The 13,689-nt window shown below is 55.9% G+C and overlaps 1 protein-coding gene across 1 annotated transcript in view; it reads right to left on the bottom strand.

The window, feature by feature from the left end:
• LOC119111239 (disintegrin and metalloproteinase domain-containing protein 10) overlaps window positions 1-11,707 on the bottom strand; it is a 31,650-nt gene extending 19,943 nt beyond the window's left edge. Inside the window, exons 1-2 of the mRNA XM_037235060.1 lie at window positions 11,543-11,707; window positions 10,269-10,407 (exon numbers count right to left, since the gene is read on the bottom strand). Coding sequence (XP_037090955.1) covers window positions 10,269-10,407; window positions 11,543-11,597 — 194 coding nt within the window. The 5' untranslated portion in view covers window positions 11,598-11,707. The remainder of the gene's footprint in view (window positions 1-10,268; window positions 10,408-11,542) is intronic.
• Window positions 11,708-13,689: the final 1,982 nt, after the last annotated feature.

The following is a 13,689-nucleotide window of genomic DNA, read 5'->3' on the forward strand; positions in this document are numbered from 1 at the left end:
CGACAGGCGCTCCCACGGACGTCTCCCTGATGTCGCCTCGGGCGGAACGACGTCCCGCTGATTTTTTGGGCGCGACGCTGGCTCGCCGCGCCATGTGGTGGAATGACACAGCCGGTGGGTGTACCTGGCCTTCATTCTCTTCGCCAAGGTCGCAGAACTGCGCTGAAAACGCCGTTTGGGATGCCGATACGACTGGCGGGGGAGACGCCGACGCCGACCCGACCGCCGACGCCGGTCGGCTCCGCCACCGCCGCGGCCGCGGAACCGACCACCGGCGCCGCAGCCGACGTTCAGCCGGCCACCGCTGACGTCATCGGCTGTGGTCAGCTGACTGCCATGGTCAGCGCCACCCGCAGCCGACCGCGCCAAGTCCGCCGCCGAGTGAAGCCTGCTGGGAAAGCCGACGGAAAACCGTTGGGCCGCGCGGAGAAATGAGCCAGCGCGGTGACCTGTTTCATATCCCGGCCGACACGCCGTCCTGACCCACTGCCGCGCGACACTGAATGGGGTGGCAGCGGCCGCCGCCGACGGACGGGGCCGGGCCGGCAGGTCGTGTATGGGGAGACGGGACGACCCGCCTCGGCCGCACCCGTGCCGTTTCGCAATCGGCCGCATCCACAAAACAAGACCTCGAACTTGTGATGCAACAAAGCGGGCAGCCACGCGTCCTCGCAGGGCTCTCAACGGTTCCGGCACGTGGCGTACATTGATCAGTGTCGCGCTGTGGGCTGAGACATGCACTGGCGCGCAATCACTGCCCGGTTTGCCGCCGCGGTAACGGACCAACGACCGCCAGCTGTTGAACGCGACGTGGGCGGGTCTGAGTCACAGGCACTGCTGGCCGGCCGGCCGGTGGCGCGGCCCGTGCCGGTACAGCGCGAAGCCGCAGCGCAGCTGTGACCTTGCCTGACCTCCGGTGGCGGCCCGCGGGTTCCCGTGTGACCCGTGTCGCCGCGCTGCCGCCAGCTGGCGTCGAATCGGGGGAGGGCGGCGCAGTAGCGGTTGTGAAACCGCGGCTGAATCGGGGCCGAGCGGGAGGCCGCCTCATGACTGCCCGATTGTGTGAGAGGCGGCTCATCAGCGTGCGCGGCCGGGCCTTTCGTGCAAGTGTGTCAATACGAGGCCCGCTATGCTGATGGCGCGGCGCGGGCCGACGCCCCACGCCTCAACTGCGCGCCCGGCCCGCCGTAGCCATCGGATCTGGGACATCGGACCTGGGAAGGCTAGCTTCGAACACTGCGCTTGAAAAAGCGTGGCGACAAACGTGGCGGAAACGAAGCCTAGCAGGATGAAAGCTGTGCTTTTGGACTGCCTTGTAGGAGGGGGCAAGGCTCCGCCGGTCCCCATTACATCCGGTTGCGGCCGCGGCTGCGGGGGCGAGTCTCGGCAGCGGACCGCGGCTGCGGATCTGGCACGTTATCCTGTCATCTGCCGGCCGTTACTGTGATGTCAGGCGCATGGCAGCGGACCCGGCCGGCGGCGGACGGGCCGCCGGCCGGATACCATGAACCATGTACCGGTGACGCGCGCTTCTCGGACAGTGTGGCCGTCTGCAGCTCCTGGTCTCGCCGCCGGCCGGGCCCGGGTCCTCTCGCTCTCCGTCCCCGGTCCTGACGCGCGTGTGGGCGGCGCGCCTGGCGAGCTGGTAACGGTGACGCGACCGTCCTGCGCTCCGAGATACGAGGATTCCTCACCGCGTGGGCCGGACTCAGACTCGTCCTGCGCGCCAGATCCATCAAAAATTCCGCTGCGCGCGGGCCAGATTCCTCCCGTGCGCCCAGCTCCGCTGAGAACTCTGCGTCTCGTAGGTCGTGCTCGTGGCGTTCGAGGCCTACGCGCCTTCAGCCGCGCGCTCGAAGACGGTGACAGGTGACCTCACGGCTGCAGCTGGGTTCAGGCCGAGGTCGGGCTGGGCCGGTGAGCGCGTGACGCGGCGAAGACGGTGCAGTGATGCGATGTCACGCGCGTCACGTGCGCCGGGGACAAGGGACAGCCGGGTGAGGGTGACAGCCGCCGCCGCTGGCGCTTACAGGACAGGTCAAAGAGAAGTCAGAACCGAAATGAAAGAGGATAAAAGACGGAGAATTTTGGCAAGGACTGGCAACTTTGGCAAACAAGCTAGAATGGACCCAGATCAAATGACAAAGAGTGAAAAGAACCATGAGCCAACGGGAATTCAATTCGGGGTGGGGAAATATTAACAAAAAACAATTGGTTATGGGTCAAAAGTAGAATGAACAAACGTTTGGTGTCCACATGCTTTGCTTTGCAAAGGGACAGCGCCATTGGTGCCGATTACAGCTCTTTTGGAATTGCGGTCTAAAGCGTATTGAAAATAAAGTAGTGCTCACCCAACATCATTTGCGTTCTGCGACACTGCTTTCGCACAGTCGCAGCGGCAGCTCAGCAATGCTGCAAAGGCAGCCCACTGTGGTTGCGTTCAACTCGTAACAAAAACTAAAACTTTTACGTTAATCTAAGCATACTTCACTTCGTCAAAAAACACCCACGATCGTGGCGGTGGCTAACGCAAACCGCAGTTTCCATCGTCGCATGTCTTGAGCCAATGCAGAAGCGGTTCCTTAAAAACAGAACACTTTCACTGTTTTTCTCTTTTAAGATTGTACTTTTCTTTGAGAAACTGGCCACAGTTTTTTAGAAATCACATTTGCGAATGGTGAGTGTTCCGAAAGGGCGGGGGGGGGGGGGGGGGGGTACTCAGTTCATTCTCGCTCAAGCTGTCGTGACATGTTTCTCAATCCTCAGGTCTTGCCCTGCTAGTTTTCCCCCAAGCCCCACATTACTGCATTCTGGGTAGCGATGTTGTGACGTCATTACGGAACTAAGTCATATAGCACCAATGCTATGGCGGCGTGACAACGCTGTTCTTTGCAGGCTTGTTTAATCAATAATATGCCCATAAGCAGACTTTTTCGACCCAGCACATTCAATGAAACATTTTCAGCAGGGAAATAACGTTGGTTTGCGACAGAACCACAAAGTTATTGCTGAATTGCGCTACCAGCCTGCCCCCGACAAACGAATGGCGTTACCCACTCACCAGTGGTTTATCACAAAGAACTCTAACCGGAAGTGCTTAGAAACAGTCTGTGCAAGAGAGTTCGACATGCAACAACAGCAACAACATAGGATAGAAATGAGATACTGCGGGCCAGACGGGTTCGTGGCACCCTGGGACGCGCATTGAGAAGTTGGAACGCACATCCTGTAGTCATAAGGGGAGCGTTGTTGGGGTGGATGCAGGGTTGGCCTTCCCGTATTGGGGAAGTGTGTGGTGATCCCCGGGTGCTTAAATACAACGCGTTCCATTTCAGTTCCAGACAGCAGTTTTCCTGCAAAATGGGCTGATTTCTGGTAAGTTTTGCAATTTCTGCCAGTCGAGGCCCACATCTCAGCTCCGAAATAGTCTAATAGGGATATTTTGGAGTGGTGCCGGTCTTATTCTCTGCGCACCATTTTTACCTAACCCATCCAACATTATACATCTGCAAGTTAACCAACACTTAGGAAGATCATGGGGCAGCAACAGCGAAATCCTTAGCCCCTGCCCTCCTGACATTACCTCATTTTCACATTTCACTCCATATAGGTACTGCAGTGCAAAAATGTATACATGATCACCGCCCATTAATCAATTTAATGATAACATAACATAAATATTCATGCGCGTTTGCCTGAACGAATATGGCTTCGGTGCCGTAAGTAGAAAAAGTGCTTTAGTAGGATTTATTTTTACAATCAAATCCTTGCATTGATTTGTCTTTAGAAGACTTAAACTGAAAAACATTATATCTATTCACATAACATTAAAGTAAAGGTGAAGAATGGGGCTGCCATCCAGTTCAGTAGCGAAGTCACTGTTTTTAATCATGCAACTAGTATCTACCAACCTTTTCGTAGTATCAACCCAACACCATACTGTGGGTTATCAGAGTTTAGTCCCATGGTGACGTCACGTCTACGTCGCCTTCTCTAGTAACCTTGGCTTTCCTACAGGGGTTAAGTTTTATCAATGCGAGCCCCACAAACATGCTCCCCTTTTCGCAAGTTCTACAGCCGTCACCGATGTCGAAGGGGTGAAACATTGTGTCATGGAATGTCACAAATGTGGTACCCGAGGTGTATGCAAATGTCACTGTCATCGATGCACTGCCCATAAATCCTGACACACAACCACACCCACACCCACAATTACACCCTCACCCACACCCACTCGAGCACGCACACACACACACACACACACACACACACACACACACACACACACACACACACACACACACACACACACACACACACACACACACACACACACACACACACACACACACACACACACACACACACACACACACACACACACACACATACACACACACACACACACACGCACACACACCCGCTCACACCCGCACACACATACACACACGCACACACACGCACACACACACACATACACACACATACACAAGCACACACACGCACACACACGCACGTTCGCCACTATAATGGTTGACAGGGATAAAGGTCGCTGTTAAAGGAAAGAGGCCAAGTTTCAACAGCTCGAAGAAATAAAAGATTTAGCGCGATGCGCAGAAGTCAAAATGGTTAAGTCGTGAAAAGACAACTGGTCAAAAGAGGCGCAGCTGGAGAATGCTAGAAAAAGTCTGTGAGACAAATGCACCAGAATGAACGTCTTTCGGTGGGGAGCCTTTCAAATTGTGCCAACGTCGATGAAAGTTGGATGACTGCTGCCGCACTTGCAACGCCTCAGTCGTGAAGAATGGTGTATTGGTCCAACAATAGAGAACTGAAGAAGATAACCCTGATCAAGGGTTCACGTGTTTCACCTCCGTCGGGCCCAAGATGACCCACGCTTTTGTTTAAGAAACTTGCTTTAACCAAGAGGAAAACGCCATCGAATAGCTCAATAAAGCTGCGCCACGATGGAATTCTGGAAGACTGGTGCAGGTGACCCTGCATGGGCCGTGGCAGACTACTTAGTCAAGTACGTTATTGGTACGTCTTTTTCATTCAAACAGCCATGTGCTCTGCGACAGGGAAGGGAGGGAAAGGTGTTATATGTGCCGCAGCCTGCTTGAGCACACTCCTAATGGCAATTGTAAAATCAAGTCATCCGATCGGTGGCATGTCGAATCAGGTCATGAGAACCAAGTGCATCTATTGTGGTACGCATAACCCAGCCTGCTATTTCATGAACCAAGCGCGGTGCGATAAAAAATAATACACAATACATAGCTGTTGTGAAACTGCGTTACATACCAGGAGATATGATATGTGATGTCTCAACTTAGGTCACAAAAGAAAAATATTGTTGTTTAATGATTCCTACATTAGGCTTATTTGAAGTGACCTCATTGAGCTATGGCTTCTTTCCACATGATGAATTTGGCAGCAATATGATGTACAGAGGCCTGCGCTCTCTCCTTGTGAATTTGGCCCCTAGACCAGCCTGGATTGTTCCCTGTTGACATGGATTGCTTATGGGGTCCTCTCCCCCAGCCCGTCTATCATTTTGACTCTTGTCCCCAATGAGTCCCACTTCCGACTTTGTTCGGTTCACTGCCTCGGATCTGATCATTTTCCATCTGGCTGTTTGTATGGACGAGGCGCCGCCCCCCCCCCCCCTCGCGCGAGCTTCCAGTGCGGCCGGCGGCCGGCGAGCCAGGCGCCGGGCGGCCGTCACCGGTCGGCCCTGAACTGCGGCGGCGAGCGGTGCCGGCACGGGCGGCGGCGGCGGCCGCCGCGGCGGCCGCGGCGGCGGTGGCGGCGGTCCGGCCCGGCGGCCTAACTAACTCTTCGCCAGCGAGACGGGCAAGGCCAGAACCGACGCCGGCTGACCGAGAGCGACGGAGCCGACGCCGGTCGCGCTGGTGAGGGGACGGTCGTCCATTGGTGAGACCCATGAGACAGCCCGCCTCCACCGTGCTGCTCATCACTCCTGACATTCCGTTCGTAACTGCCGACAGCGGGGTGGGGGTGGGGGATATGGATGACCGTCTTTGTCTGCCCAGACCCTCGGCTGTCGCTGCATTGTTGTCCATTGGCCGCGTGACTGCAGACCGGCGCGCTGGGAGAGCGGGCAGACTGTGCCGAGCCGTCAGGTCATGGCTAGCGCCCGGCTGGACGGCGGCCCATCCCTGGTCCGTCTCTCGTCTGTCCCTGGTCCGTCCATGATCCGCTCATGTCCTGGCACGCCGGCCACCGGGCCGGGAGCAGCCCAGTCCGGCGCAGCCTGCACCAGGCGCGAGGCTCGCTCTGCTCCCAACTCCGGAGATGCGGCAGCGGATGCACCGGCTGAAGCCGACAGAGCGTGTCCTGGCTGGCGGGAAGCGGGATCAGTGGACGAGGCTGATAACGGGTAGTTTCTCCGGCTGTTCGGGTTTGGTGATCGCGATGTGATGCACGTGACGTAACGCCAAGCCGGTGACTCCAAGTGGTGACTCCGAGTGTGTCAGGCGAAAACAACGCGCATGCTGCATCCGACGTATGAGGAAAATCAGCTTGGATCTCGCTTCAGGTTATCGTCAACCCGACACAAATATCAGTTGTTAGGCCGACTGGAATGGTATAAAAAAGGAGTCAACGAGGCGGAAAAATTCAGCCAGCGGGAATGTTGGCCCGACGGGTGTAACAGTTACGGTTGCCTTTATACATACCAGTCAGTTTAACTAGAGATACTCGTTTCGATAAAGGTGTGTAGCCGAAATATCAGTGCATCTATCTCTCCATAGTTCTGTTTTTTCTATGAGAAATGAAGTAATTCATACTGCCCTACCTATATGCATAATGTTCCTCGCAAATGCACTTAACAATTTATGTGCTTCGGTGACATTTTCACCTGAGGAGATGTTACTTTAAAGCCTTCAATTTTTTGGCAACGTCGTTAGATGGCGTCGTGGCAGTGGTGTTAGGTTAGCTCAGACCCTGGTCACAGCGACTTCATTCCATGGCGACTTTGACAGTCGATGCAAAATTATTATTCAAGTTAATGATAACTTAAAACGAGATCCAAGCTGGTTTTCCTCATACGTTGGACACAGTAAGTGCGTTATTTTCGGTCGCTAACTGCTATCAATACTTCCACGGGTGACCGATGATGATGATCATCTGGGTCATAGTGTGCCCCGACTGCTTGCTCAAATGGTGTTCGTACGAGAAATTGATCAAGCCATTTACTCCAAAGCAGCTACCCCAGGGAAATACCGATATACACTTACTCTGGAGCAAATGACCTTTGGTTTCACCTATTTCACGGCTACTGACATTCGTTTCGAGAGAGGAATGTGCCGAAATATCAATAATACCTAAGGTATTCAGTGCATTTGCAAGAAACATTGTTAACATAGGTAAGGCAGTGGTAATAGCCCTTTTCCTTGGAGAAGAACCAAGAGAATGGACATATAGATAGGCTGATGTTCTGGAAACATGGTTTTATTAAAACAATAGTAGAAGGCTCAGTGCATTTTCGGGGAATAAAGTTTAGTTATAATTTACATCATAACTATACAACGCAAACCTCTGATCCTTCTGCCAGGAGTAACACCATCAATACTGCCTAATTTCCAATGCACATACAACCTGGCTATTATGCCAAACCATTCTCCGCGCAGTTTCAAAGCGCAACTGGTCTTATACGATATGATGCTTTTTTAGAGGCCGTTAGTGGGTCTGCGAGGCCTCAGTTGTCAAATCATTCGAAAAGTGAATACATTAAACCAGTGACGATAAGTATGTCGAGGCTTCGACCGGTTCAGCCAGTTCTCGTGACCGTACTGCTGACACAATAGACACCGCATGTCGCGTCGGAGGGTTTGCCGCCTGCCAGCTCCATCCTCTCCCCTCCCCCCCTCATGTTTGCGGGCGGTATGCCCAAATTGCAGCGAACGGGGCGGTACAGGCGTCCACCTGGTATTGATCTTCTTCTGTTGCCAATAGTCACTCCCCTCACCGCGTGTAACAAACCAATGTACGGCCGGCGACCGCGTACAAAAAAAGTTCAACCGCTACAGGAATACCAATTCAGATCACAGCACCGCGCTTTCTTTGTTTTGTCGATCGTGTCTGACAGTGCATGACAGAACGGGCGCTCACCCCCGCACTAAACGACCCGTAAATCGATGACTGCCCCAGCGGCCGCCACATACGGTGGCGTGGTCAGACGGCTAACACTGCGCCGGGCCGGCTCTTCGGGCGCTCCGGGGCCGACCACGGGGCTGACCGACCGCCGCCCGTACGGTACAGGGGTGAGTGGTCGGCCGCCGGGTCAGACCAGCGTGGGGACGAGCCGCGCGGCGGGCCATGGCCCCGGAACTGGCGCGCACCGCCGCCGGGACGCGGCCGGCGCCGCGGCGGCGCCCGGCCGACAACCGTTGCCACGGCATGGAGGATCGCCAGAGCATGCCGCCCATTCACGGCTCATTGTTTGACGGAACGGGAGCAGCGTGCGTCACCCGGAGCGGAGCCGGCCAGCTGCATGACCAGGGGCCGGCGGCGGGGGGGGGGGGGGCAAAATTACCCCGCACCAGCAGGGCCACCCTGCCCATGTTCACAAGTGCAAGACTGCATTCATCCAAACGGCAATCAATTCAGATACCCGTGCGCCTAACAGCGCGCACGATACTTCATCACCTCGAGAAACGGGCTATCAACAGCGAAGGGCAAAAACGCGCGCAGCCGACGACAAAGACAAGCCGGCAATGTCGGCGGGCTGAACGCGCGGGGCAGCGCCCGTGCCTTTGTCCCTGCCCTGACAGCGTTCGCGTGGCTGGAAGGGGCCGCGGGTGGGCGGCGGGGACGCGCGCCGGGCTGCCGGCTCGCGATCGGCTTCAATGCGCGCCGGAAGCGCGGCCGCCCTTGGCCCATCACACGCGGAGGAGAGACAGAGGCCAGCTGACGGCCGTTTCGCGCCAGCCCCGGCCGAGGCGCCGCCAACAGTGGAGCTAGCAGGGCGCTGTGCGCCGCCTTATACGGGGAGGCCGTTGATTGTTTGTCGCCTGCGCGGCCAATCACCTGCCGTCAGATCGGCCACCTGCTCCCTCCCCTGCGCGCGCGTGCGTGTGTGTGCTTGTGTATTTGTGTGTGGTGGGTGTGGTGGGTGGTGGGGAGGGCTTTGAGGCGACTGCTCGCAGCGTTTGGTCATGTCAGAGGAGACTGCCAGCGCCGTCTCTGTTCGGCCGAGGCCCGGGCCGCCCGTGAAAAGGTTGCCACAGACTTCCGGCCTCGCGCCGCTCAGTCGGCGCCACGGCATTGACCTGGACACGGCCTGCACATTGCACAATGGGCGGCAGACGCGCGAGCTCGGCTGACCGAGTCGTGCGTGGGTTGACCCGTGTGGTGGGGCAGAGCAGGGGAGCCAGGTCGGCGACCAGAGCAGAGGAGCCAGATCAGCGGACAGAGCAGAGGAGCCAGGTCAGTGGCCAGAGCAGAGGAGCCAGGTCAGTGGCCAGAACAGAGGAGACAGGCTAGCGACCAGAGAAGAGGAGCCAGGTCAGTGGACAGGGCAGAGGAGCCAGGTCAGCGGCCAGAGCAGAGGAGCCAGGTCAGCGGCCAGAGCAGAGGAGCCAGGCTAGCGACCAGAGCAGAGGAGCCAGGTCAGCGGACAGAGCAGATGTCTTGCCATCCGCGCGCGTGGTACCCGAGATGATGCCGCGTGGCGGCGCGCACGCCCACATGAGTCACGTCACGGGTTCCCCTGATATGGACTGTTATCCAGTCCATGTATCGCGCCCTGGATATGCAGTCAGAGTCGGATGTGGACCTATTTGCTTTGAAAGTGACGAGCCTACACGCAACGCGCACACAACTCAGAGTGAGCACGTGCGGGGCTTCGGTAATGTTCGACAGCTACGCTTTGTAAATGGATTTCACTCATGTGCTTTTTCATTCTAGAGAACACATTTCGCAGGTGCACGCATACAGGAACTGCGCTCCAGCGGTTGGCTAATTGGCTGTCTCTAACTGGTAAGGGGTCATCCATAGTTTACGAAACGGTGGAGGGGAGGGCTCGTGACAGGTGCTAAGCCAGTAGCTAGGGTTACCTAAAGTTAAAATAGCTACATGGAATATATAAATCATGGAAAAATGCGTTAGGTAATGTATGGATGCTCCTTCGCACCGGGCTAGCCAGTCCGGGCGCATGCCCGAACAAGCTGGGCAGGGGCGGCCTGCCTCCCGCAGGTGGGCGGTGGCAGGGGCGGACGGCTGCAGGCAGCCGGGTCTCTGACCTGTCGCTGGCGTGGAACCGCAGCTGCACGTGCCGGCGGGGGTCGGCCTGACGGCGGACGCGCCGATGCTCCTGCTGCAGAGCCACGGCGTCATACCGCAACGGCTCGTAGTGGCGGACAAAGTCGTTTAAAATGGTGCCTGCAAAAGCGGTGTGTCATCAGCACGTTTTCCAGAACTTCGCGAGCAGAGGCCGTCCGCGGATCACAGGCGAACATCAGGGGCTTAAGTCTAAGCGTTTTCCTCAAGCAAAGGCATGCCACGAGCAACGCGCGGCGGCCAGCCTTGTTTGGAGGGCGGGTGGGGCACGATAAGACGCGGAGAAGGGCAATCCCACGCAATCAGGACCCTTAAAGCTACGTTGCCAATGCCTGAGGCTGTCATGCTGCTGGAAGAAAGTCCAACTGAAAGGAGCACTGCTTCATTGTTCACGTACACGCATGAAGACACGCATAGACGACTACACGCCGCTAAGTATACGTTGCAGCACACAAACAGCCTTTAAGTATGGTCGCCACGTGATCCGAACTATGAGCGGGAGGGCCACGGACGCCGCCGAGCGGAGTCGCTATTGTGCAACTCGGCCTGTGTTGTTCGGCTCAAGGTGTATGTGGCCGCATAACTCCGCTCCATGGCGCGGGACATGACGGCAGCTGACGCATGCTGACAGGCGCGGGCCGAGCGCACGCGTGTGCGGCCTGACCTGGCCTGGAGCAGGCTGCCCGGCGGGGAGCGGGGCGCCGCCCGCCGCAGCGGCGGCGCTCTCCACCCTCGCCCCATTCGGTCCGGCTCCTCGGGCCATGCCGTGAGCCGGCAGCTCACTAACACCGATAATACAAAGACTCGGCCCGGGCACGCCCGGCCGCAGCCTGCCGAGCAGATGCAGCGATGCGGCTTTGTGTTGCGCTGTCTGACTCATGGTCCGGTCCGGCTCGGCCGTCCGGTTCTGGCATGGGCCGAGGGATGGCTCGGCTGTCGGCGATGCCGGCGGAAGAACAGCCGGGCAGCCGCGACCGAGGCGCGGCGAGCCGGCCGGGGACCCCACGAAAGCCGTCCTCGCATAGCCGTCCTCTCGGACCCGTTCTCACACGGTGTCCTCTCAGCGCCGGGCCCCTCCGATCGCCCGGACGTCCCCTGAGACGTGCCAGCCGGCCGTTCCTCCCAGCCGGCGCGGGGCGGAGGCGCCGGGCCTTGGAGAGTCGGCCGGCGGGTGGCTCGGCGCAGGGCCGATCGTCGGCCAGGTGGTCGGCCGGCGGGTCATCGTCCCGGCTCTTACCTCGCACGACGGCGGCGGCGGCGCACAGCAGCAGCAGGCTCCAGCGCGGCAGCATGTCCGAGCACGAGTGACGCGCGCCGCGGCCGCGGCCAGCATCGCAGTGCTGCCCACGCAGGCGCACACGCGCTCCCGCTCGCCCTCACTGGCCGGCCGCTGCGCGTGGCGCTCCTTCGCGGCCGCCGGCTCACCCGTCTTTGTGGCCCCGCCGCCGCGCCGCCGCCGCCGCCGCCGCCGCCGCCGAGGTCAGCTGACGCCGGAGAACGGGCCGTGACGTCACGGCGACGGCATGACGTCACGTCGCAGGTGGGCGGCTGGATGCGGTCGGCACGCACTGACCGCGCCGAAATTGAAAGTGTCCGGCGTGCTGTCGCATTACGGCTCAGCCGGGTTGAGTTGGCCGTCCCTTGATGCATTTAGAGGCGCGTCGATCGTAAGGCCATTTTGCCCCCTATTTTTGGGAAGGGTCTTATTGTATTTTGTTCCGTTTTATCGAAAGGTTGCCACGGTATTGTCGTTTTATTATTCCTTGATGTGTCCAATGCTGAGGTAGTTGCGTTTAAGGAGGAGATTGAGTCATCAGAAACGTTCAACGTTCGTATGATTTTGTTTAAAACGAAAAGTGGTATTCCGGAGAACAGCACCACAGCCTTACAAAATGCAAAACAGTATACAAATGGCAACTTCTGCACTTTTTGTTTCGACTCAGCTGTGGTATGCAGGACGTCATGGCCAAACACATTGCCGCCATACTGTTGGATGACATTAGTGCAAGAAATCATCGTGACTGCAGTGCAAGATGCGACCCCCTGGCAACAAAAACCTGCATCGATGTAGACAGAGCATTGACGGGCATTGTCCTGACGTTTAAAATGTGATTACAGTTGGTCACTGGGCTGTTTGTTCGCGGCTTTTTGAGCTTTTGAAAACCTGGCTTTATCACATCTTTTACTCAGCCAGTAGTCGGCTAGACCGAGAAAAGTTTCCAGGATTGGGGACCGAGGCTTAGTTTGAGTCGTTTCTTTCCATGTACCATCGTAAGCTTGACGCCAAATTATTCCAAATGTCTGTGGCTCAAACCCTCACGCCGGTATATATATGTATATATATATATATATATATATATATATATATATATATATATATATATATATATATATATATATATGCATACATATATAGGGCATATACATACATATATACATATTTAATTTGCGTTCAGCCTACATCATATTTACGCTACCTTAAACATGCATCCGATCGACTTAATCACCAGCCATCTTGCTCTAGCCACACTAGAGAAAGTGTTTTATGTGGTAAATGGCAGCATCTGATTATACGATCTACGGCGAACGGAAATCTTTAGAGGCAAACGCAAGGCTGCTCTAGTACAAACGGCTCAGTTTTGTCTTTTTATATGGCTTCAGTTCTTCTATCTGATTGCTTGGTCCCCTCAACATATGTTCATAGGGTTTGAGATGGCTCTGTCATAGGTGTTTGGCGTAGTCCAGCAAGTCACGTGAAAATTAGGCATGTATATAATGTCTGGGTTACCAACTTTCACAAATTTACCGCTATTACGGTATTTGGTTGACGATTCGGCACCCTGTGTCATCAAGTAGGCGGTGACAAAAGGCGAACTTTGTTCGCCCACGTAACCAAAATATTGAAAAAGGCTGTCACCCTCCATTACTGAGTGTTGTTTTTGGAGAGCCACGAAATATATGGCGTTATTTTTTAATGTACTGGCTTTTTCCTTGGTTAATAAAAAACAACTTGCAGGGATAGCTGTTTGAGACTATCACCTCATCCATTCTGTCAGCAATTTTTGCCTGCAACCCTGATACCCTGGGGAACTTTTGCGCGTCGTCATGTGCATGGACATAGTCACTCCGTAGACCGGTGGGGACCCTTTCGCTTTCGGTCAAATGGCGTCTACCAGGCCGAACAATCAGCTGCCTCAGGAATCCAACTCGAGGTGCCTGCCACATGCTAGAATGGGGAGAGTCTAAATATGAGGGTATGATTAATATATATATATATATATATATATATATATATATATATATATATATATCACAATGATTGCCCGCCATATTGCAAGCTTGCGACCACTGAGAGCCACGGCTCCGAAACGTAAGGGGTGTCGT

Source organism: Pollicipes pollicipes, unplaced genomic scaffold, assembly GCF_011947565.3.
Source record: "Pollicipes pollicipes isolate AB1234 unplaced genomic scaffold, Ppol_2.1 Scaffold_7261;HRSCAF=8764_pilon_pilon_pilon, whole genome shotgun sequence".
NCBI lineage: Eukaryota > Metazoa > Arthropoda > Thecostraca > Pollicipedomorpha > Pollicipedidae > Pollicipes > Pollicipes pollicipes.